Below are 23,794 nucleotides of genomic sequence, written 5' to 3'. Positions count from 1 at the left end.
CTAAATATTTTATTATTAATTTGGTGATATAATGAAAACACTAGAAATATAAGCTACATTCATAATCTGTGAAATTGAACAATGAATTTGTATGTTCTATTCTGTACCCATTAGCTACAAAAAAAATAGAACGCAAGAATTTTTGACAACATGTCGGACAAGTTAGTATTTTTACTTTCTATAATTTAATTAATAACATATATTAATATATTACTGTAAACCGCCTAGAAGTAAAATAGAGTGCTTGAAAAGTATAAGATATAATGATTCCTTTCATTTAGTGTTCTTGCATTGTGTTCGTATTATACGCGTGTACAAATCGATAAGTTTTGTTTTTTCGCAGCGAGGATTTACTCGGCGATGACTTAGGAGATCACAGTCTAGCTGACTATAACCTTGGCAATGAGGAGGAAGAACAACTTTTGGCTGACGATTACGACGGGGGCCCATCTCAAAATGTACCAACAGCCAATGCTTACAGAGAACAAGCAGAAGTGGTTCCGGCAGAATATTCTTCAGGAACATTGGAGTACTCTCAGGTATTATACGTTATATTTTATAAGAGTTTCCTTACATAAACCGATGTTATTCTTGTCTAAAATAATTTAAAATTAATTTCCTATGAGAATCTTAAACAATCTTAATGTAAAAACAAGCGTTATTAAAGTGACGTTTACATGATTGTAATACAAAAACTATATTTGAGTATTGTTTCCCTCAACTGCTATCATGATATGTATAAATTTATAAATTACAGCCATCTTACACTGCACCTGACTCCGAAAGTGTTGTACCGAATATTATGGTAGAAGTTCCAAACACAAAGTCTTACACTCCGTACAGGGATACATTTGAACAAGAGCAAGCTGTACCACCAGCCATTGTAAGTAAATATCTAACAAGCAATACATAATAAGCATGAAATTGTTATTGTGCATCTCACAGTATTAAGAATTTTTTTATATATAGAGTTTCTGTTATATAGAAATACATACAATTTATATCTTTATAGATATACTTTTCATTCTAGTTCGGAACATAAAAATGTTAATGTTTTTCCGATGCCAGCATGTCGTTTGTGTTTTATGTTATATCCATGACACAACGGTATTTTTTTCTATGATCCCGTCGACGTCAATGATTTTTATTGTTTTAGTATTTCAGCCATCTTAAATATTTAGCAATTTTCACATTCTTGACTAATTGTTATGAGAATATCAGCATTAAATACTCTTGTTCTCTGAAAATATTTCTTTTTATACAAAGATTGTGATAATGTGTAGTTGTTTATAAAAAAAACAATGATATTTTTATATTTTCTATGTTATATGTTTTGAAATTCAATAGTATTATATTTTAAACTAAACATATCCCATGACTTTCTATGAGTTTTATCAATAGCTTACAGAAATATGCTTAAAAACTCTTTGAATGACTTACATATATAGGGAATCATCTCATATGTTTTCTGTGTGTAGGAACTAAATAAACATAAAAGATACACAGATATATATAAAATTATGTTGTTATTAAATTAAGTTCAGTAATTTAATAAGTTATTATATATACAGCCAGCGACACCGATTGAATCACCGCAGATTGTGCCATCGGAAGCGACAGAGACTCCAAGTAAGTTTATTAATTGAAACTATATGTATGTTTGTGCAATGTTTGTACATAAAATTATATTTAAAGGTGTGGAAGTTTTTTATTTTGTCATATGTGAGGCATCGGTTTGAGAAACATTAGCTTTAATGATATCAAGATAATGTTATAATTAAATTAATATATATCTATATCTGTAGTACAGTAAAAAAAATATGTTTTTATATTTGTAGATGTCGAGAATCAGGAAAGAACGGCTGAAAATCGTTCACAGAGATCTGCATTACCAAGAAATATACCGGATTCATTAGGTAAATATATATTATATATATATGTATATATATATATATATATGTTAATAAAACTAACCTCACCACGTATATACAAATACATAAATATATGGTGTCTGTATGTAAAAACTGCTTTCCCCTGAATGTATATACATATATATACATTCTATCCGTCTGTCTTAATCCACTATATCTCGGTAACTGTTGTCACTATTTTGATGTGATTTCCAGTGATATGTAGCTGATGTAAATAGAGATTGATTTGAACATTTGTTTCTAAATGACAATTAGTTTTATGAATATTACATATGTAAATTTGATATAACGAAATAATCAATATTTATTGTTAAATTTTCAGATAAAGTGTTCGTTCCGAACAGTTTTCCCGGTAGGGGGCGCGCCTGGCGTAACCCGAACAGGTCCTATAAACCTTACAGACGATACAATTACAGGGTTAGTATGTTCTGTAAACTTATTATGGGAAACATGCCTTTACAGGAAAAAAAACTTTATTGGAAAATAACACCTACAAAAATAGGTAGTTTCATTAAAATCTGTCTAGACATATACTAGATGAATGAATCAATGATTCAAATTTTGATTTTCAAAACATACTTATTAGTTACCAATATTCATGTGTGTATAAAGCTAAAACTGAATAAATAAAATATATGTGAGAGTCATAACGTATTTTATTCAATAAAGAAATTTTTATTCACATCAGAAAGTCATTAAGTCTTTTAGAAAGAATGTAGAATAAAATATTATTATTTTTTTTTCTCCAGGGAAATTTCAACAATCCAAGACCTGCGTTTGCACCGCCGATGCGACCTCAGAACATAAATCCACAAATAAGGCCAGATATACCGGACATACGCCCCGACATACCAATGGGACCGGAGATCTCACCGGAAAGACCAATTCTATCACAGGAACTGCCTATGGACGGGCCATATAACCAGAACTTCCAAAATTTCCAATTCAGACCCAACACCGACAGTAGGCCGGAAATGGCCAACGTTCTGCCAAATCCTGGACCAATGTTCTACCAACGTCCAACCTACAACCCAAGGTTTCCGCCAATGCGCGAGATCATCAACACCAATCAAATGCCACAAGTGACAATCCGCCAGCCGATGCCGATGCCAATGCCGGTCAAGGAACCGGAAGTGAGAATGCTACCAGTGCCACTGCCGCCAAACTTACCACCTGGGAAGAAGGTTTTGATCAATCCGCACTTCAAAGGGAATTTTCAACCTCCCGTCGAAGGTAAAATTTTAAATGTTACCCTAACATATATAAGTTATTCTCTTAATACATATGCTCTAATGACAAAAACTACAGATTTATCATACAAGTTTATTTTATTAATGTATATATACACATATATATGAGTACGGTTGATTCGTTAGGGCTCGCCTACATACCGACTCGGATCATTAAGACACCGCCGGTTAGTCCTACTTTGGAAGCGAAATTCGGTAAATACATACAATATCAGCTTGCTTGAGTTTGGCTTTGTGTTTTGCACTTGCGTATTTAGTTTTAACCGACTACGAAACAGTAGGTTCCTGATACCATCGTACTAATAAAATATGTAGTGTGTGTGTTATTTAAGTTTTTATCATATATATTGTAGTTAATATATTTTTAATTTTTTTAGCCTTCTCTTACAACTTAGTAGTGTTTTTGTTTTGCACTATACTTTGATTGGATTTTATATTGTTATATATATATATATATATATATATATAAATTAGTTGAAACATATATATTTCTGTCCATAGGTCCATCGTTGCCAGTAGATGAGGCCGCTGAAAGGTTTATAGCTGAACAAAGACAAGCATTGGCAAGGGCAGCGGCAAGGAATAGAGAACCAATGAGGTGAATGACCTTTTTCAGACTATAAAAGTCCGCAAATCTGATAGTTATCCTATCTAAGAGTGAGCTATTTTATAGACATAGGTAGTTTTGATACATATGATGTTAAAAAAAAATATTACCCAAAATTTTCAAGTCACAATCTGCTTAATTAAAGTTATATTATATATTTATATATTCTGTTTAGTCTAATATATTCTATGTATAGAGAATAGGTTAATTTGTAAACCGTAATCTAGAGAGAAAACAGAATTGCATTAAAATTATGTCAGGCGTTTATATAAAAAATAATTATAATTTGTTAACAGGTATATAGAAAATACGACTATTGAGATCGAGAACGAGCTGGCGCGGTCCAGCCGAAGGTCTGATGATGATCTGCTTAGGAGACAGGAAGAATTCATCAACGCTAACAGGGCTGGTCTCAGGAGACGGTACATACAAACATTGACTATTATGTATAACATAATTAAATATGCTATATAGCCGTGGTGGTCTATAGGATAAAGGATCGCCTCTCATGCGTGAGGTCGCCGGTTCGAATCCTGGCGAGTACCAATGTGATTTATTCCGAGTCTATAAGTACTTTCTAAGAGTATTCAGACACTACTAATCAGCTGAAGGTGAATATCAAAGGAATCCTGGACTTATAATTTCAAAGTATAAGTTTGATACCGCCAATCCGCCTTGAGCAAGCGTAAGCATGGTGGTTAATGCTCTAACCTTCTCCATGTGATAGGAAGCCTTTGCTCAGCAGTGGGCTCCGATAGGCTGATGATGATGATGATGATCATAGTAAATTTTAAAGTTAGCGACAGAACAAAAATTTCAATTAATTAATTTACAGACAAATATAATTTTTATTATATCAAAAAAAAAATTAAATATCATGAATAGTTATAGAGAAAACGCTCACATAATACAATGTGAATTACCTTTTTCCGAGTCCATACGATGTCTCGTAACTTGACGTATAGTAGAACCAGCATCAGGTCATTCTTGGAACGTGCGTCGAAGACAGCCCTAGCAGGTTCGTTTCAAATTTGGTTAGGTAGAGAGAGGAACTTAGACGGTGGAGGTGAGCGTTTAACGCGTTAGATAGGGGCCTTAAACCTACACCTGGGTCGCAAGTCCCAGGCGCTATTGAAGCTCCTCTCCCTACAACGATGGACCCGGTACCCGCACTGTGAATCCATGGAATGATGAGAGGTTTCGTCTTGTAGTAGTAAATATTATCTCATGATGTAATGCACATTTCAGGATGCGGTCACCGTCCCCTCGTCGCAGCCCTGAACGTGCACGGAGCCCTGATAGACGAAGAACAGATGAGGTTAGACACCCACAACCCTACTGTATATAAATATATATATATATATATATATATATATATATATATGTATATATATATATATGATTCATAAGAAAATATGATTTAAATGTATTAAAAATGATAAAGTTTTATATATTTTGTTGCTGAATGTAAGAAAAGTTACATTTTTTTTTTAGTTTTTTTTTATAATATATCGGAAAGTAAATAAAAAATAAATACATATATAGCAAAAAGTAATATGTAGCAGACTTTTAAGTGCAAACCACCACTTAATCATATATACTCAGTACAGTTGTTTCGATGCTCGAACGGACCAGATAAACGGATGATTAAATATCTTAAAATTATTACTTTTAAACATATTATGATCCTAGCAACTTCATACTAAAATTTTTATATCGATAAACGGGTAAAACCATCGCCAAAAGCTAGACTTATATATATTTTTTTCTATACTAAATTAACATTTTTTTTTCACTTCAATAGACAAACAACATAAAAGTAATATTTACATATTTTATCTTGATTCGTTGGACCTAAAATGTGATTGATGCTTTGGATATGATTTGAGAAAAAAAATTACTTATAGGATAAAACTTATTTATTATAATTATTTTAGCAGGAAAGTGATTATAGACGTCGCGTAAGAGAGCAGGAGACGTTAAGAGAGAGAGTTTTACGTGCTAAGGAAGTTAGGAGGAGAAAAAATGCTGTCGCGTTACAAAGGAGATTGTCTGATAAGTATGTTATATGTATGTTTGTGATCTCATTACTAGAGAAATATTTCACTAAGAATAAACAGTAGTACAAGGAGTTTATTTATTCTTGGCTTGCTTTAAAAAAAAAGTCATTAATATCCGAATAATTAAGACACTACGCTGATAGATATACTAATAAATAAAAATTTTTACATAAACATTTACAGAGACAAAGATCAGGAGAAAGAAGTTAAAATAGAAGAGAAGAAAGACGTCAAGCCGGCGGTGTTACCAGAACAGAATATACCAGATACAACAAGGAAGACTCCGGAGAAGATGGAGAAGGTTGATAAGGCGGAGAAAACGGAGAAAGTGATCAAAACGGAGAAGATCGATAAGAGAGATCGCTCACCGATCAAAGTCGAACGTACAGAGGCTAATTCAACTTGTGGTTAGTCAAATTAGTATATTTATTTTACTGGAATTTTATATAAAATGAAAAAAACCGGCCTTAATTGTTGTACTTATTTGATAGAACTTTATCTTGTGTACAGTTATGTTGAAGGAGAAATCCAAGATAACTTAATATCATTAGTCCGTACAGTGTACACTTAGCACACGCTTTTACGTCACACTACATACGAAGCGTTCCCCGTCTCTCACACAATAACCCGCGTTAATACTTTAATGTATGAAGATGTATGAACGAGAAACTGTTAAGCACACAGATCAAGAGTTATTTATCAATATATATGAGAGTTAAACAAAATATGTATTTTATTAATAATTATATTATAACATATTTCAGACACCTTGACCCCCCCACCACTAACGCCCCCCCTACCACGAGACAGCGACGACGACCTCGATCTCATACTAGACGACATAGATGATATACTATCAGACGAAGACAGCGGGAGATTCAAAGAAAAAAACAAGTTAGTAGAATAACAGACATTATATGAGAAGACTATGAACTTTGATCACTAACTATGAACGATCTATGAACATTGATCACTAGCTATGTGAGGTCTATGAACTTTGGTCACTAACTATCAATAATCTATGGGTTTCTAAAAACTATGAAAAACATATGACATACTTTAACGTCTGAAGACAAAACGTCGATCAAGCTTTAAAACAAAGTAAAATTTTTAAGATAATCACAATGGGCATAGTTTTCACACAGAATGGCTTTGAGAAATGTTATGAGGCAATATATATATATATAATATTTTTTATTTTATCTCCAGAGTTGAAACACCAAAACCATCCCAAGTGGATCTCCGGTCTAAACTACCTCCCCGTGAGAGCAAACCCAGACAGAAGATTGTGTTTGACAAGGGTGATAAGAAAGGTATGCATGTAAATATATATAAAGCATATAATGGATAGATTAATAATGGTTTTCCAATGTCTGTGTGTCTGTTTGTTACGCTTACTCTCCGAAACGGCTGGACCGATTTTGACGGGGCTCTAACATTCAGATAGATGGATTATTTAATGAGTGAATTTTATTTTACGAATAAATTTATTTTTCGTAATATGAATTTAAAAAATATCAATTTCGCATAAATAAAGTCGCCACATGAGATATTTTTTTTTAATTCCGTTTAGAAATGTGAATAATGTACTGAAATTAGTTTAATTTTTTTTTTTCAGTAATGAAAACTGTATTCTGATTTATAAATAATGAATCGTATTTTGATAATTGTTAATATAAAATTTGACATTTACACGTGGACGTGATACGTTGATAATGAAAAGAATCACACACATCACTATTATTTAATAAATCAACTAATTCTTAATTGAATTAAATGTAAGATAAATACATCTAGAATATAAAGAAATGTGCATATAAGTGATTTTCTATTGTCATTGCAGAGAAATCCCCGACGCGAAGGACGATAGTGACGGGCGCTAATAAAAATAATGCAAACGAGAAGAACGAGAGCAAAACTGTTAAGGTTGGTTCACACGAACGCGATTAGTGCGGAAATATGATTTAGTGTGACGAAAATGATAGAGTTCTACATGTTTCGGTCTTGAATTGTAGGAAAATTTAATTACTTTGTATTTTTTTTGTTTGTTAATATCATTTATCGGTATGTAGATAGGAAATAAACAATATATGTATATATTTCTCAATTTTAGGCTAAAACCAAACAAAAGCCGGAATCGACCAACACAGCCGCGCCTAGAGCGAGACAGAAGATCGTATACTGTGACAAACTGGTAAGATTATATATATACACTGTGGCCCGTCATCTGTCTTTACAAAAATTGCTTTTGTTGTAAATTATCATAATTATCTCTTACTAGTAAAATAGTTTAAATTAAAATAGATGAAATTTACATATCATGCGTTAATCTTACATAGACTGTGTATCAACCGGTTCATACAAAAACGACAGGCAGAAAAAATTACTGTGACTTATGAGTAAAAATGTTATAGTCACTGAGGTTTTATACTCTGACAAGTAAGATATTTTTACATTAGAGAAGCGGCGGTTTTGAAGCTAAGCTTTTTTTCTTATCTAAATTTTTCTGTTTATTTCCGACATTTTGACAGGAGAAAATACTTGCAAACACATTAAAATGATATATTTGTAAATTTTATGTAAATAATCGCTTCATATTGTTTGTTGTTAAGTTACCGTAAGAGATATAACTGTGACTAGCTCCACTTGGAATACTCTGTTGTTGACTGAATTACTTTATTATTATTATTTTATATTAAAATATTGTGTTTTTTTGACGGATTTCACACACATATATATATATATATATATATATATATATATATATTCTTTTATCACTAATATCAAAATAATGATAGATGCTTTTATAAATGTAACATTATAAGTAACGAATAAAATTCATCTTCCAGACACAGAAGCAGGATAAGGACAAACGCGAGACGGAAAAACCTAAATCACAATTCACCAACCGGCGCGTCATACTACAGAATAAGATACAGCCGAACGATAAACCGTCCAGCCGGCTACAGCCTACTGATAAATCGTTTAGCCGGCTACAGCCGGGCGGCATATTCAGCCGGGCGGTAACAGCCATCGGTACAGCCAAGCCGGATATAGAATATGAAAGTTCCGATGAAGACGTTAAAGTGAAAAATGAAACTGGTCTTATAGCGGTCGTAGAAAACTTACCTTACGGTATGACGGACACGAGATTAAAAACCTTGGCCGGAGATATACAGGTAATGATGGCATTTATACTGGTGTGTCTTAAATGTATATTATAATGAAAAATATTATATATATATACATGAGAATTACAAATACATCCAAATAAAAATTTAATTTATTTTTGATATAGTTTTTTTGAATATGAAAACAAATTACTAAACAGGATTCAAGATTTTAAATCGACTTTAATAAACCGGATCTTAATTTAATATGCCGATGCTATTTTCTTTAAAAAAAAAAAAGTATATGAAAAGAGGTATTCTATGTCAAATAAAAATAATACTTCACACGTCATATAAGTTAATGAACTGAAATAGCTTGCGAGTACGGCGTATAGTAGAAAAATATATTTTTTACATAATATTAAAAATAATATACATTTAAAGCATTCAAATAATATTTTTATTTTTATTGTTATATATGTGGCGTATGTATTATGTAGTGATATATATAATGTAACCACTATATATAAGATGTAATTAAGATGATAGATATTATATAAAAAATATATATATACAAACGTGAATGTGACAACGAACACAGAAATTATGATAATTGATTTTAAATATTTCTAGGGGATTTTTTCTTATTTGATATATGGAAATATATTATTTTTTTTCGGTACAATGTTAAAAATATTGTAAAGAATGTTACTATGTAAAAAAAATTGTATGTTATATAAATATATGTATATATATTGAATGTTAATTATAAATGATGAAAATAATTCTCAAAGAAAATGCCATTAAGTAGATTAAAAATATATATATGAGACCGTTGCACGCGATGATACTATTAAAAGATAGTTTATATAATAATGTATTATCATCTGTAATATGAAAAATGATTACACAGAAGAATGTGTCGGAATTTTTTTTTTTAATAAATTAAAATAAAAACTTTTTTTTAAAAACATGGCATTCTCTATGGTGTGATAATTATAAGTGATAGTGTGTAAGTAAAATTTTTCCAGAACCTTATATTGGATAAAGAGGATAGATCGGCCCGGATAACGTTCAAGAATAACAAGGATGCTGAAGTGTTTTATAAGAAATTCAACAAGAAAATGGTCGCTGCCAGCAGGCTTAGTGTTACACTTAAATAATGTATTGTGACGGCTTGATATATAGCTATTGTGTATCAATAAAAATATCATGTATATATATATATATGAATATATATATATATATATATATATATATTAATTTAATCTCACATATGTTGAAAAGATTTAATAAAAATCTATAGCATTTTTGTATGTGACTCATATAACAAATTTTATATATAAACTATGATAATTATATCTTTTGAAATATAAAAATTACATTTAAAATTTAACTTTTAATACAAGTCTAGTTATAATATCAACTGCTTTTAATGTCACCTGAACATTGAACCGTGTAACTATTTGGAAGACTTTGTCCCGACAGCAAGCGTCCCAGAATGTTGCTATAATTAAGTTTTGTTATATCTCGAATATATATTTTGAATCAAACTATTTTCTACCAGCAATGATTACAGAAAAACTAATTGATATTGTCAAAAAATTATAACGCCTGTTTATAAACAATAACTTGGTAGACATTTTTTTTTTTTTTTTTCTTCAATATGAAATAGTAAAACTGTATTTTTTTAATGTTATACAGGATCGAAACCTATTTCATTATGATATTCACCTTGTCTGTAGTTAAGAAAAATATATAAAAAAAAATTATATATATATATATATATATATATATATATAATTTTTTTATATATATATATATATATATATATATATATATATATATAGTTTTTGTGTTTCTTTGAATGCTGTTTTAATATTTAACAGAAAAATATGTTAGCACACTTTTGACTTAATAATAGGAATAACACTTTGTCACTCACATTTTTATATAAAAACGATAAATTTCTTCATGTGTCGAGCTTTTATATCTTGATAGCATTTGTTTAGGATTAAGATTTTTTTTGTTTTTTTGAAAATAGCATAAAAATCACCATTTTTTTTTTTAATAAGATTTCTTTACATTTCCGAGCTAAGGTCACATTAAAATATAATTGTTGTCTTAATACGTTGACTGGATGTTTTTTTTTTTTTTTGTAACAAATTAAGTATATTTTTTTATGTATTAAGGTTCTTATAAATATTTCTTACATGTAATACTAATATTTTTAGTATATATTTTTTTTTGTTTTAAAAAAAATTTTATTACAATTTCCCTCGAACACTTGACATTTTCATACAATGTAATTTTGGCATAAAGTGAAAATTGTTAAAAAAAAATTTATTCAACTATTGCTATAGCAAAGCTATTGTGATTAACAAATTACTAATAGGACTTATTTATATTGAATTCTCATAAAACCTATATACAATATACAAGTAGGTTCTGTTTAGACTGTGTTAGTTTTTTTGTACACATTAGTTGATGAAGGTGCTTAGGGATGTTAGTTTGAGGGTAGTTTGAATTATTCCGTATTCAGAGCTGTGGGAGGCGGACCTAGTATATTTTTTATTTGTCTATTGAATAATGTTATTTAATAAGTTAATTGTGTATCTAAGTTTCTTTTTCAGATAAATTCTAATATTCCCAGCCTCGAATTATGTCGGAATATTAATTTCATCGGTTATGTATAAGTTTTGTAACTCGGGCCGGACTTGTTGGTTGTTCGAAAACTAGCTTTTCACAATATATTTTGTGTCGCACTCAGATAGAATTGTGCACTTGGAAATGTTCTGTATGTACGGAGGCGAGTTCCGTGTGACGGGAACTTTAATATTATATACGACAGCTGTCACGTGACTGTTGACTCGTGCGACTGGCGTTGTACGCAGCTTGTAACCCGTTAGGTTAGCGGTCTCGTAATAAACTATGAAAACATTGATTATAATAGTTTTATTGGTGTAATTTTTTTTGGACGTATGTTATTTTGTCCCCGTTTTTTCTTTTTCTTTTCGGCTGTTCCGCGCCGCGCCGAGTGCGGTCTGTCGCTGGCGGTGTCTGTAAATATGCTGTACATACTGTTGTATATATTTATATAATAGCGAGCTTTCAAAAGACTGAGATTTTAATAAATCGTATTCGTTTCTATGCTGTACTTTTATTTACTCCCCCCCTCCCCCCTCCCACTGCCGTAAAATGTTTTGGTAGTAGTTAAATAACATTATTATATTATAATTTATGAATTATACAATCAGTTTTCAAGTTACTCGTCTCAAGCTAAAAATCTGAGTGAAAATATTTTTCACTTCCTACATAAGTAATTTTAAGATATTTGTAGATTCATACTGAAACCGTCTTAAATATCAAAAAAACATCAATTTTCAAGATAGTTGTGATCATTGTGATATCATTTGAATGCTTTTAAATTGATGTTTTAGGGTTTTGGTTTCCAACTCACGTTGAAATCGTGATAGCTGTACAAATGGTGTAATACTAGCATTTTAGCGCGGCTTTCTCTGTTTTTTTTTATAAAGGGGAAATCATCAAATAACCCCTCTAGACCTGGGCGAGGCAAGAGGCAGTGTCAGACTCTTACTGACCAAAACCCCCCTCCGCTTCTCTTGCTCCGAGCCAGGCGGCGGTATACATTCAGCTTGCACCCGCAACCTGGCTTGGTAGCTGCTCTTGGGCCCAATCTGTGGTGGTCTAAAGGCTCTGAGGCTGTACGCTACTCGCCAACTTGCTCTGTTTAGATTTCATAGTTTTAGTAAGGAGAACTAATGTTTGTTCACAAAGAATGTGTTTACCAACCGACAGCGCCATCTGTAGTGTGTCACGTGACTTCATACTACATCTAAACAAAACAACAGCCTGGACATAACTTCAATGTACTATAACTTTCGTTAAAGCAATAAAATTCACATCGTGACAAAATTTTGTATAGAGACAGAAGCTGCGCATAAAAAGTTAATATTATCCGTGAGCGATAGTTTTCTATCAATGTTCACGTAAACTAGTCTCGTTGTTGGAATAGAAATAAAAATCAATACAAAAATCAAAAATAAAAATGTATTGAAAAATACAAAGCAGCGGAACCTTCGTTACGATTTAAAACACGTAGTTATCGCGGAAGGAGAGGAAGCTGGCCGTGTTGAAGTGCTCGGGCATGCTGTTCAGTAGTTTTATATAATTTTCAGTGAAATCCTGCGGATTGTAGATCCTGTGCGAGTGGTGGGATATTTCTACGAAGCTCTCGCGTTGTCTCGCTGCCGGCACCTGCAAGTAAGGAATCCTATTAAAAAAATATCACAAACGGGATTCGTATCTGCAGCCTGCGCCGCGTCAGCCGCGGTCGTCGAAGCGACTGAGCTCGCGCCGCCAGCGACTAGTGAGTGATTCATGTTATATGTTCTATATGTATATATACATTCTTAGTCAGCCGTACTTAAATATTGAAAAATAATTACAACAGCTGTTAGCTGTTCTCGACATGTTCTTTGAGTATTTTCTATATTTTCCCCGCTGTCAACACTGAGCGCATCAAGTCAATTCATGATCGTGTTGTTGGTGCCAGTGACATTTTCCAAACCTACCTCCATAGTGATATTGAACTCGAGAGGCGCGAAGTATTCCACGTATGTATTGGACGCGTGGTATATGACGTACAGAGGCTTGTTTTTGAAGGTAGTCGTGGGTTTCACTTCCGGTGACCAAGACCAGGCGGTGATACTGAAGTATGGGTACAGAGTGATCGCGTTGTGAGCTGCACCTGGAAGTATATATGGGAGTTTTAATGAGCTGGCAGGCGGTGAACACAGATACGTTATTTTGTTTTCCTTGTCTACTGTTTTCATATAGTAATAATAAGAATGTTTGGATTTCCACTGGATAGTCCGATATAAATAACTTTTGTAAAGCGGTGAGGAACAGATCGTAGTAGTTCTTAGGTACTTTCGTGGCTCAGAGGTAGTTGAGATATTCTTAAAATATATAGATGTTCGTTCAATGTTTAAATGAAACTAGTATTTTCGGATTGCTTCGCGTATTTTATTATGTTTAAAAACTTCACACTCCCGACGTTTCGGTTACTCCGCAGCGACCGTGATCACGGCAGACGTCTCGTCTGACCGTCAAAATAATAAAATAAATCAGAAAATATTAGTTTTCATTTAAATGAATACTTGCGAAGGATCTCATTATTATCAACGGTGTAGAGGAGGAAATTATCATGAAAATTGGTATTTTTTTCAGACATATTCTGCTTCCCCTACCCCGAACCTCTGTGCACGCCACTGGTATGTATATATGTATGTGTGTATGTATGTATGTGTGTTTGTATGTATTATATACTCACCGTGCATTATAAAACTCATATGACATTCAGTTCCGTCGCAGTATTTGTTAACCAAGCTAAGCGAACGATTGAACTCCCTCGGTGGTTCCATGGTGAGGAAGAGGCTGTTCCTCCTGGAGGTAACAAATGAAAATATATAACAATGTGCGATGCAACACTTTATGGATAGCGACATCTAGCGGCTTGCATGTTAACTATATAATTAAATTATTTAACTAGCCACAATATTCAGATAAAACGACATTAAAATAGTAATAATTTATTTAGCAATGATTAAATATATGTAAGTAATATTTACATGAACTTATCGAACCGTGGTCTGATCGAGGGTAGGTTGCAGTTCACGAGGTCATTGCACTCTTCATCGATAATTTTGATTCCTTTGATGAATGTTTCGTTTGTTTGCTCGCTGTCGGAGTAAAACGGGCCCTCTCTTATAGCCGTTAAGGCTGATTGTACGGTGTACGGGTCCAATTTCATTACGACCACACCCGAATTCACATCGACCGGCGCTAAACTTGAATTGTAGGTTGTTATTTTTGTGTGCTGAAAAAAAATATACTAGCATCCGACCGCTCCTCTGTCTGCGAAGACTGATGATGAATTCATAGAGAAATTAATAAATAAATATGTCGTGTATAGCAACTCACTAGCGCCATCTGTTGTCTGATCCGTGTGACTACACATTATACAAGTTGCACTTCGTGTTTCTTAGCGGAATAAGTTATAACCTACATCAAGCTATATTCTATCATAAAGTCTGAGCAATAATTCTGCAAAGTTTTATCAAAATCCCTTCAGCAGTTTTCGATGTCGCACTTTGCGTATATTAATATAATATATGTAGTAACGAATACTCACAAACCAGTAGTGCCTCTGTGTGACCTCGCCCCCGTACTGAGATATCGGCACGAGCGACAACACGACCCACACACACAACAACGAACATAGTACACGGGACATGTAGGACTTGGAGAATAACAACTCGATACCTGACTGGAGAAACAAAAATTATATATATAATAAAATACTTTTTTTTATATACAAATGCATAAACAAATTTTTTGTTCAGTACGTAATTAACAATTCAATTCGTTAAACCAATATTAATGTGATATACAAATATTTTAGGTACTTGGAGATCATTAATACTTACTTTTTAATTTGCCAATAACAAAATAAAATAGGATTTACGGCATTTACATTAAAATCAATTTATTCTAAATTAATTATTATATAGAATGTATGCACTTTAACGTATTCTTATGTGTATAAAAATATAATAACCCACCACGCCAAAACCGAAGACTATAGCCAGTGCGGCGCTGACACCCGCCATCATGACGTCGGGGTAGTTGGTACCCGAGCGGCCTAGGATCGACGACAGAAACGGAGAGAGACGGAGAGAGAGAGATAGAAGGAAGAGAGAGAGAGGAACGGAGAGAAACACCTGCAGCAGGAGGTGCTGGACACCTGGAACGTACCGGGAGACACAACACGCATGTAGATATAACTTTTATTGATGCTTTATATCGATTTCACTTAAATCAACACGCTGTAACGCGACATGCGACAGACGCCGATATGCCAAGCAACACAGCCATGTCATCTCGTATATATCTATATTAACTGTAATAATATTAATGTTTGCTTCTCACCCGTCAATCTAAATCTCCTCACCATCGTCATTGTGATGAAAGAGCTCGCTGACGTCATCAACACTATCACGGTTATCACATAACGCACTTTCGACAAAGACGGTAAAGCGACCAGCACCAGCAGCAAGACGGACAGGAGAAGACGGGTGGCTGCCATAGCTTGCAAGCTCTTTATTGAACGATTCACCTACGAACAGAATCCATTGAGGTCAAAGTTCAAGGTCGAGAGGTGAAACAGCGATTCGATTGTTTGTATCGAAGCGGAGGGTAGGACAAAGAAAAAAAATATGTTTTTTGGAACGAAAAAGCTAATTTTATTGTATTAAGTCTGAATTAATATCGAAAATTTTATTTCAATAGATTATGTAAAAGAATTTTGGGAGGAGAATTAAGTTATAATGAAGTAGGCTTTGACGTTGGAGCTGGTCACGTGACTTCACACACACTACAAACAGTGATGTATGACATAGCCTATATTGTATTCTTATATCTCAACTGTATTATTGAAAAAAATCATCAAAATGGGTTCAGTATATATTTTTTTTGGTGATACGTACGTACGTACAGTCTGACCGACATATATAAGGGGTTTTCCAATAGGGACGCTTGAACTTTGACAGCTGATTGCGGCCATGTTGTTTGAGTGACAGCTGTCAAATGCAGTGTGTTATATTCATTCCGTCCTCCCAAACCACCATGGCAGGTTACAGTGTCGAGCAGCACGTGCAAATCAAAAAATTGTTTTATGAAAATGGGTCTTCAGTTCGAGCAACGTTCCGCGCACTTCGCCCGTTTTACGGTCGCGATGATCGTCCTGCCGAGTCGACTATCCGTCGATTGGTGGACAAATTCGAGTCAACCGGGTCAGTTAACAATCAGCCGGTTCCCGTGCGTCAACGTAACGCGAGATCTGCCGAGAATATCGCCGCTGTGCGCGACAGTGTCCTCGAAAACCCGCGGCGGTCAATTCCGCGTCGCGCACAGGAACTCGGCCTTTCGCAGACGACAACTTGGCGAATTTTGCGTTGTGACTTGAGCCTGCACCCGTACAAGATCCAGCTGACCCAAGAGCTCAAGGTTAATGACCATAGACAGCGCCGTGTGTTCGCTGACTGGGCATTAGAGCAGTTGGAAGTTGACGCCGATTTTGGCAAAAAAATCATCTTCAGCGACGAGGCGCATTTTTGGATGAATGGCTATGTCAACAAGCAAAATTGCCGTATTTGGGACGAGACCAATCCACACGAGGTTCACCAAGTGGCAATGCACCCGCAGAAAGTGACTGTTTGGTGCGGATTTTGGGCCGGAGGCGTGATTGGTCCGTATTTTTTCGAAAACGATAATGGTGTGGCCGTCACCGTCAATGGTGAGCGATACCGGTCGATGATAACCAACTTCTTTTGGCCTGAAATCGAGAATATGGATCTGGACAACATGTGGTTTCAACAGGACGGCGCTACGTGCCACACAGCACACGCTACGATGGAAGTTCTGCACGATCAAGCGCCCTTAATGGAAAACCCTATATATATATATATATATGTATTGATAATGATTTTAATGTTCTAAAATGTCGACTTACTTTGTTGTTGCAACGACCATCATATAGAAATGAGACTAATATATAGCAAGTGAAATACGGTAGCCAATACAGCGGCACCACCAGCCACTTATACGATAAGTATCTGAAATAACGGCATTACACAGCTACCACAGATTATATTAACGTAATAATTACAGCCACAGAATAAACAACAGATTATATTATATATTTGAAGTGGAACTTCTTTGTGACTTAAAACAAGGTTGCGTTGAACGTTTAACGCTCCTGAGGGAGGGGGTGAAAAGAGACAGAGCGAGAGGGAACACTCGGCGCTCAGGTGTGACTTTTAAGTGATGTTAATAAAGTTAGTCTCAAAAAAAAACATTTAAAATTCCTTCAAAATCAATTTCCACAACTTCCTGTTCTCAAACTAACATTATGAAGTATTTTTTTTTTAACGAAAACATAATAAACACCATGCCTAATTTCATGATATTTTTTTTAATTATTTAATTTAAAATATAAAGTAATGTTTTGTCACCTCAGTTGCATGTATCTGGCAACACCCATATCAAGTAATATTGTTGCCAGTGTCAATAATACAACTGTTAGTACGCCAGCAACGATACAAATTAGTCTGCCGGCCAAGGAACACAACAGATCCCTGAACACGGACCATCCTACAAACAAAATATAATATAATATATATATATATATATAGTATGCCAGCAAAGTCCATGTATGAAACAAGCTCTCAGTGACACTCACTCAGTCCGAACAGCCACATGTAGTACACGACGCTGAGCAGTCCGAGCGCGCCCACCATGCCATCTATGATCTGAGAGACTCTCTCACTGTACGATACTAAGAACAAGCTCAAGTAGTCATAGTACACGGATGACGATCTGTCCTGTAATATGTAGATATATTAATTTATTGATTATTTGTATATATATATATATATATATATATATATATATATATATATATATATATATATATATATATATATATATTTGTATATAGTGTATTTATAATAAGCGCTGTGAGCCATGTGAACACATATTTTATGAGGGTAGATTGATAATAAAATTCTTCTTTAACAGTTAAAATTATGATTGGCGGATATATTAATCAAGAATGAATACATGTGTGTGTGTGTACCTGTTCGTGCTCGTGTGCCTGGTCGGCGAGTCCCCCCACCAGCGTCATCAGCATGTCCCCCGCGTGCTGTATGACCCCGGCCTGTATCAGCTGCGGCTTGTCATACCGCGTGTGGTACACGTGACCGCTCTCCGTGAAGGCTATGTCCAAACCTGGTTTCAATTAACATTGATTTTATGTCACGTGTTATGCTATATATATATTATTCTGCTCATTGTATGACAGTAAATAATATTATGTAGTTTAAATTTAAATCATTCACACCAATTAAATTTGATACGATGAGAAAGACGAGATAACATAACAGTTTCAGCATATTATTGTATAAAGACACAGCCAACGAAACAAGATAAAAAATGTAAACATTCAAACATTAAAGTTTAATTTCGATATTTATTCTATTCGAGGACAATTATTATTAAATTATTATTAAATATATATATATATATATACAAAGTAAACATTAATTTTTTATAGAATATTACCAGTAATATTTCCGAAGTCTCTCCATATCCTGAAGTCTGTGTCTGAAGGTATGATGCCGCTTTGAAACAAGAATTGACCCACAGCCTGCGCTGTTGGCCTAGGGGTTTTACTGTAGGGGTTGAGAATATTGGGGTTCGTTACCTGAGGGGTTAAAATTTTTATGGGTTATTAATTACAAACCTATATTAGTAAATATTGTCTTAAGCTTCGTTTTTTTTTTTATATTTCGTTTAAAATTATCTTTTTTTCTATTTATAATTACGACGCGTTCAAGATAATTAACAACCTTTTAGTTTATAAGGCCTCTACAGACTTTGATCCATTCACTATACTACTATTAAACTGTTAACAGTTAAATTTAAATTTCTTTGTTTTTCCCATACAGTGAAAAATTCTTCTCTTATATAACCATAAAAGTGAAATCTTATATGAATACAATATATCTATATAATATAAGGTTTGATAATTAATAATATTAACTAATTACTTGAAAAACACTCGGTCTACCATTCATACCCGCTGAGTCCAGATTTATGACAGCACTTATATTACTAGCCCAGGGATGTTTTAAAAAGCCGTGACTACCCTGAAATATAAAAAAAACTATTTACACAGAGTATAAATTATAACACAGATAATAAAACAGAAACAAAAAATGTTGAATTAAAACGTCATATAGGATAAAGTATTAAATATATATGAGAATAATTCAGGACATGTTGTTTACATATATATATTTTCTAATAATTTCATTGAAAATTAAATACAGGCTGATAGGAACTTTTTTTTTGGTATAAGACCTTTTTGCTAGTATACCATTACCAAACTACCCACCATCAAGACATTCTCTTCAGCGCCGTTGAATAAAAAGATTATATTCTGTTTGAATTTCTCTTTTCTTCTGGATAGTTTGCCCAAGATCTCGACCATTGCGGAACAAAAAATCCCATTATCAGACGCACCTTCAAGCAAAAATATACCTTAAGACTAACGAAGTAAAGCTCAAAAATAACATATATTATTCTTTGTATATTTAATTATTTTTAGATATATATATATATATATATATACATATATTATATGTTAGTGTCATGTATGGCCTCTGGTATTGTAAAAATTCAATAGCAAAAAACCTCACATACTTTCCCATTGAAAATATTATGATTTAAATAGTTAAACTTGTTAGTTTACATAAATTTGGTCTTAATTACCTATGGCGAAAGGTACGGAATCGTAGTGACAGTTGACTAATATGGATGTTCCAATACTACCCTCCTTCACCCCGCTCTCCCCTTCCAGCACCGCGATAATGTTCGACACGTTGTCATATGAGTTGACATACGGCGGGTCAAACTCCAACCAATAGTTACCTGGAAAATTAATTTAAATTAAATTAACCTAATAGTATATAATTACAATTAATTTTTAAATAAAAATTGCATCAGTGACACATAGTGATAATGAATTGAAAAAAAACCTTAGAAAAAATCTATTTATCTTTTGTATTTTCACTTTCAAGGTACAAAACATTAATTAAATTATGAACAAAAATATTAGTTCCAGAATTTTTTTTCAATATATTTCGATATTATTTATTCCGGTTTATGAGATATGACCTGATGATACGAACATACAATCAGTCTTAATAATATGCTAACATTTCATCACTATACAGAACGTAAATTAATTATAAATCAATAAAATAATGTCGCGGCGGCCTGGAGGTTAAAAGGTCCGCCTCCCACACGTGAGGGCGCGGGTTCGAAACCTGGCAAGTACCAATGTGATCTTTTCCGAGTCATATGTACTTTCAAAGAGTATTTAGACACCATTGACGGACGGTGAAGGAAGACATCGTGAGGAAACCTGGTCTTATAATTTCAAATTATAAGATTGAAGTCGCCAACCCGTCTTGAGCAAGCGTGGTGATTAATGCTCTGACCTTCTCCGTGCGAAAAGAGGCCTTTGCTCAGCAGTGGCCTCCTATAGGCTGATGATGATGATGATGATGATGAAAATACCTGATACATATTGCCAGTCAATGTGAACAGGTAAATTTGAATTTGCTGTAACTTCTTCTAAGAGCCATTTCAGATCTCTAGTTTTGACGAAGTGATAAACAGTACCAGATACCCGGGCTTGATCACCGAGTATCCTATATAGATATTTGACAGCTGTCTCCTCGCTGAATGTCTTCCAATCCTGGTACAAAACATATGATAAGCGTATATGTACAACATGTAATAATTTTTTATACATTAATGTTAGTTGAACAGAATTCTTTCATATAATCTATTCTATACGAAAATTGATACGGTTATTATAATCTCACTAAGACGGATATACTAGTGTAATCAGTAGTTGTATCAAAACTTGTTAATCCACTTAGTATATGTCAATATTTATCATATCATAGTATTATTTCGTATTACATCAATGATAATTCTAGTGATCTATTGAATTTAATTACAAAATACTATATATATATATATATATCACTTACATCTTTTGGAATGTCCTTTTCATGTATGGCCGACGGCATATCGTTCTGTATGACCCCTGTTATAAAACCCAGCAGCATGTAGAAACCGAGTAGAAATAATATGCAAAAACTTGGCACCTGTATGTAAATATTATTAATTATTCACAATATCATATATATATATAGTATATATATAAAGAATCAAAACAGAAAATCTCTGATCGACCATTACATTTTAAAGTTGTTGTAACAGAAAAGGATTATTGTATTGATTTTTTTTTTAATATTTAAGCATGAAGGTAGCATTTTTTCTGAAATATATATATTTTTAGTGACTAAATAATATTAATTAAGTCTCTATTGTCTTATAACATAATTATAAGAACCTCTTTTATCTTGAATTAAGCTTTGAAAAAATTTCTGACTAACTTGAAAATGTTTCAACAATTTTATTTAATATTTTTATAAATAATATATATAGCGCATCAGCTTCATGATATGATTGTATTATATACATTTATAGTATATTAGATTATTTACAAATGATAAAGCATATTAACTGAGTGTGAAGGTTTTTCCTCATGATCGTCCCTGGTAGTTGGAAGGTCACATTCGATTTTAAATCTCTGAAACAAAAACGAATTATCATAACGGATACTGCGTTGAACAACTAAAATTTAATATTTTCGTATCTTTTTCAAAATTTTTGTTTTTTATACCCAAGAACATAAAATAATCGGTACAAAGTAAGGTTTTCGTAAATATATATATATATTTATTATAAATAATACCGGTTACACTAACTTAGTGTTAATGTTAACATTAAAAACTGTATAATTTTTATCATATTAACGAAACATTCACACATACCGAAGTCATTTTTCCTGTTGTTTACAAGAATTTCATAACATTAATCAACGTTTTGTTTACACAAACGACAACCTCGCACTGCAAACGGCAAGTACAAACAAATTTAAAAACACTTAGTATCTATTCATAACAGTACGGGTTGTCACTTGTCATATTGCTTATAAACTGTCAAAATGTTCATGTCAAATGTTACACTTATCTGTCATTTGACTCAAATGTCATTTTCATAGATTTAAATAGTTATTTAGATAGCTAAAAAAACTATTCTAACTATAGCAGTTTGGACTCTAGTCAATAAATAATCCCACCTTTTATTATGTGCCATACTAAGGTTTATGCAAGGTGTAGAGTTAATGAATTGTTATGAAATTTCTTTAATTCTTTCAATTCAACACTAAAAAAATTCTTTTAAATAATATCTCTTTAAAGAAATCTGATAATCGTAGTTTTCTTTTAGTTAATATTTTGACATAGGGAAATGATTTTTTTCGTATATTTCTTTATTTGTGGCAAGAGTTATAGACTATTGAAATAATTATTTTATAAAAAATATACTTATAAGACATTTGTGATTTTTGCACAATAAAACCTTTTATTATGTACTGATTATTTTAGTATAAACAACTTCATACAAAACGGTGCAATAAAAATCGAATTTAATTACTCAATGTTTTTATTATTATGCGCACAATCTAAATACTTAGATTAAACTACATACAACAAAATAAATTAAACATCCGGTTATCTATAGCAAAATTTAATATAACAACTGTTGTGTTACAGAAAAGTGAAATCAAAAAAAAAATATATGCAAACATTTTCAAACGTGAAAATATTATTAGTACAAAAACATTTATCTTAAGTGACATGAATCGTATTTTATTAGGCATATTAAAAATTCATTTGTGCAGTTCAGAAATATTAAGGGACTTAATATATTTAAAGTAGTTGGTAAATGTAATTCATATAGCTATATTTATACAATTTATGTACACTGACATCTATATACAGTAATGTCTAACAGATCTTTACATTACAATGACATATCCGATATAAATAATATTTAAAATTAAATACATTAAGTCATACATCTAATGGTAAACATCGGTATAAAGCAAATAAATACACGGTGAAAACATTAATCACTATATCAGCTGAGACGAGGACCTTCTTTGTAGAAAATTAAAAAAAAAAAAAGTTTTTTTTTTATCAAAATAAAAGACGGCGGTCATCTTAATGTATATTTTGCACTGTCCCACGATCACTTTGAACTAGGT

The 23,794-nt window shown here is 32.8% G+C and overlaps 2 protein-coding genes across 6 annotated transcripts; one reads left to right on the top strand and one right to left on the bottom strand.

The window, feature by feature from the left end:
• The first annotated feature begins 108 nt into the window (after positions 1-108).
• On the top strand, positions 109-10,349 carry LOC116773381 (neurofilament heavy polypeptide-like). 3 transcript variants are annotated; one of them, XM_061528722.1, is made up of 19 exons: positions 109-161; positions 344-539; positions 758-883; positions 1,572-1,629; positions 1,839-1,916; positions 2,254-2,348; positions 2,681-3,164; positions 3,308-3,376; positions 3,683-3,779; positions 4,085-4,210; positions 5,037-5,106; positions 5,729-5,847; positions 6,032-6,255; positions 6,613-6,742; positions 7,058-7,161; positions 7,692-7,774; positions 7,962-8,042; positions 8,698-9,027; positions 9,990-10,349. In XM_061528722.1, the coding sequence occupies exons 1-19, from the start codon at positions 151-153 to the stop codon at positions 10,119-10,121; spliced, it is 2,613 nt and encodes an 870-aa protein (XP_061384706.1). In that variant the 5' UTR covers positions 109-150; the 3' UTR covers positions 10,122-10,349. The 3 variants fall into 3 exon arrangements, with proteins under 3 accessions (XP_061384706.1, XP_061384705.1, XP_061384707.1); XM_061528721.1 differs by having other exon boundaries at positions 5,726-5,847; XM_061528723.1 differs by lacking the exon at positions 3,308-3,376 and having other exon boundaries at positions 5,726-5,847.
• A 2,661-nt stretch (positions 10,350-13,010) lies between these two features.
• LOC116773541 (endoplasmic reticulum metallopeptidase 1-like) lies at positions 13,011-22,671 on the bottom strand. 3 transcript variants are annotated; one of them, XM_032666017.2, is made up of 19 exons: positions 22,518-22,671; positions 22,208-22,273; positions 21,669-21,785; positions 21,187-21,367; positions 20,377-20,535; positions 20,000-20,127; positions 19,653-19,751; positions 19,165-19,306; positions 18,680-18,831; positions 18,284-18,425; positions 18,057-18,195; positions 17,555-17,657; positions 15,973-16,159; positions 15,606-15,787; positions 15,176-15,310; positions 14,613-14,860; positions 14,315-14,427; positions 13,554-13,729; positions 13,011-13,236 (listed from the first exon to the last, which is right to left on the bottom strand). In XM_032666017.2, the coding sequence occupies exons 1-19, from the start codon at positions 22,524-22,526 to the stop codon at positions 13,069-13,071; spliced, it is 2,646 nt and encodes an 881-aa protein (XP_032521908.2). In that variant the 5' UTR covers positions 22,527-22,671; the 3' UTR covers positions 13,011-13,068. The 3 variants fall into 3 exon arrangements, with proteins under 3 accessions (XP_032521908.2, XP_061384697.1, XP_061384698.1); XM_061528713.1 differs by having other exon boundaries at positions 18,680-18,834; positions 19,168-19,306; XM_061528714.1 differs by having other exon boundaries at positions 14,628-14,860; positions 18,680-18,834; positions 19,168-19,306.
• Between the last annotated feature and the right edge of the window lie 1,123 nt (positions 22,672-23,794).

The sequence above is a fragment of the Danaus plexippus genome (genome assembly GCF_018135715.1).
Source record: "Danaus plexippus chromosome 22 unlocalized genomic scaffold, MEX_DaPlex mxdp_27, whole genome shotgun sequence".
Lineage (NCBI taxonomy): Eukaryota > Metazoa > Arthropoda > Insecta > Lepidoptera > Nymphalidae > Danaus > Danaus plexippus.
Note: the sequence above shows the minus strand (reverse complement) of the source record. Positions and strands in the feature narration are given on the sequence as shown.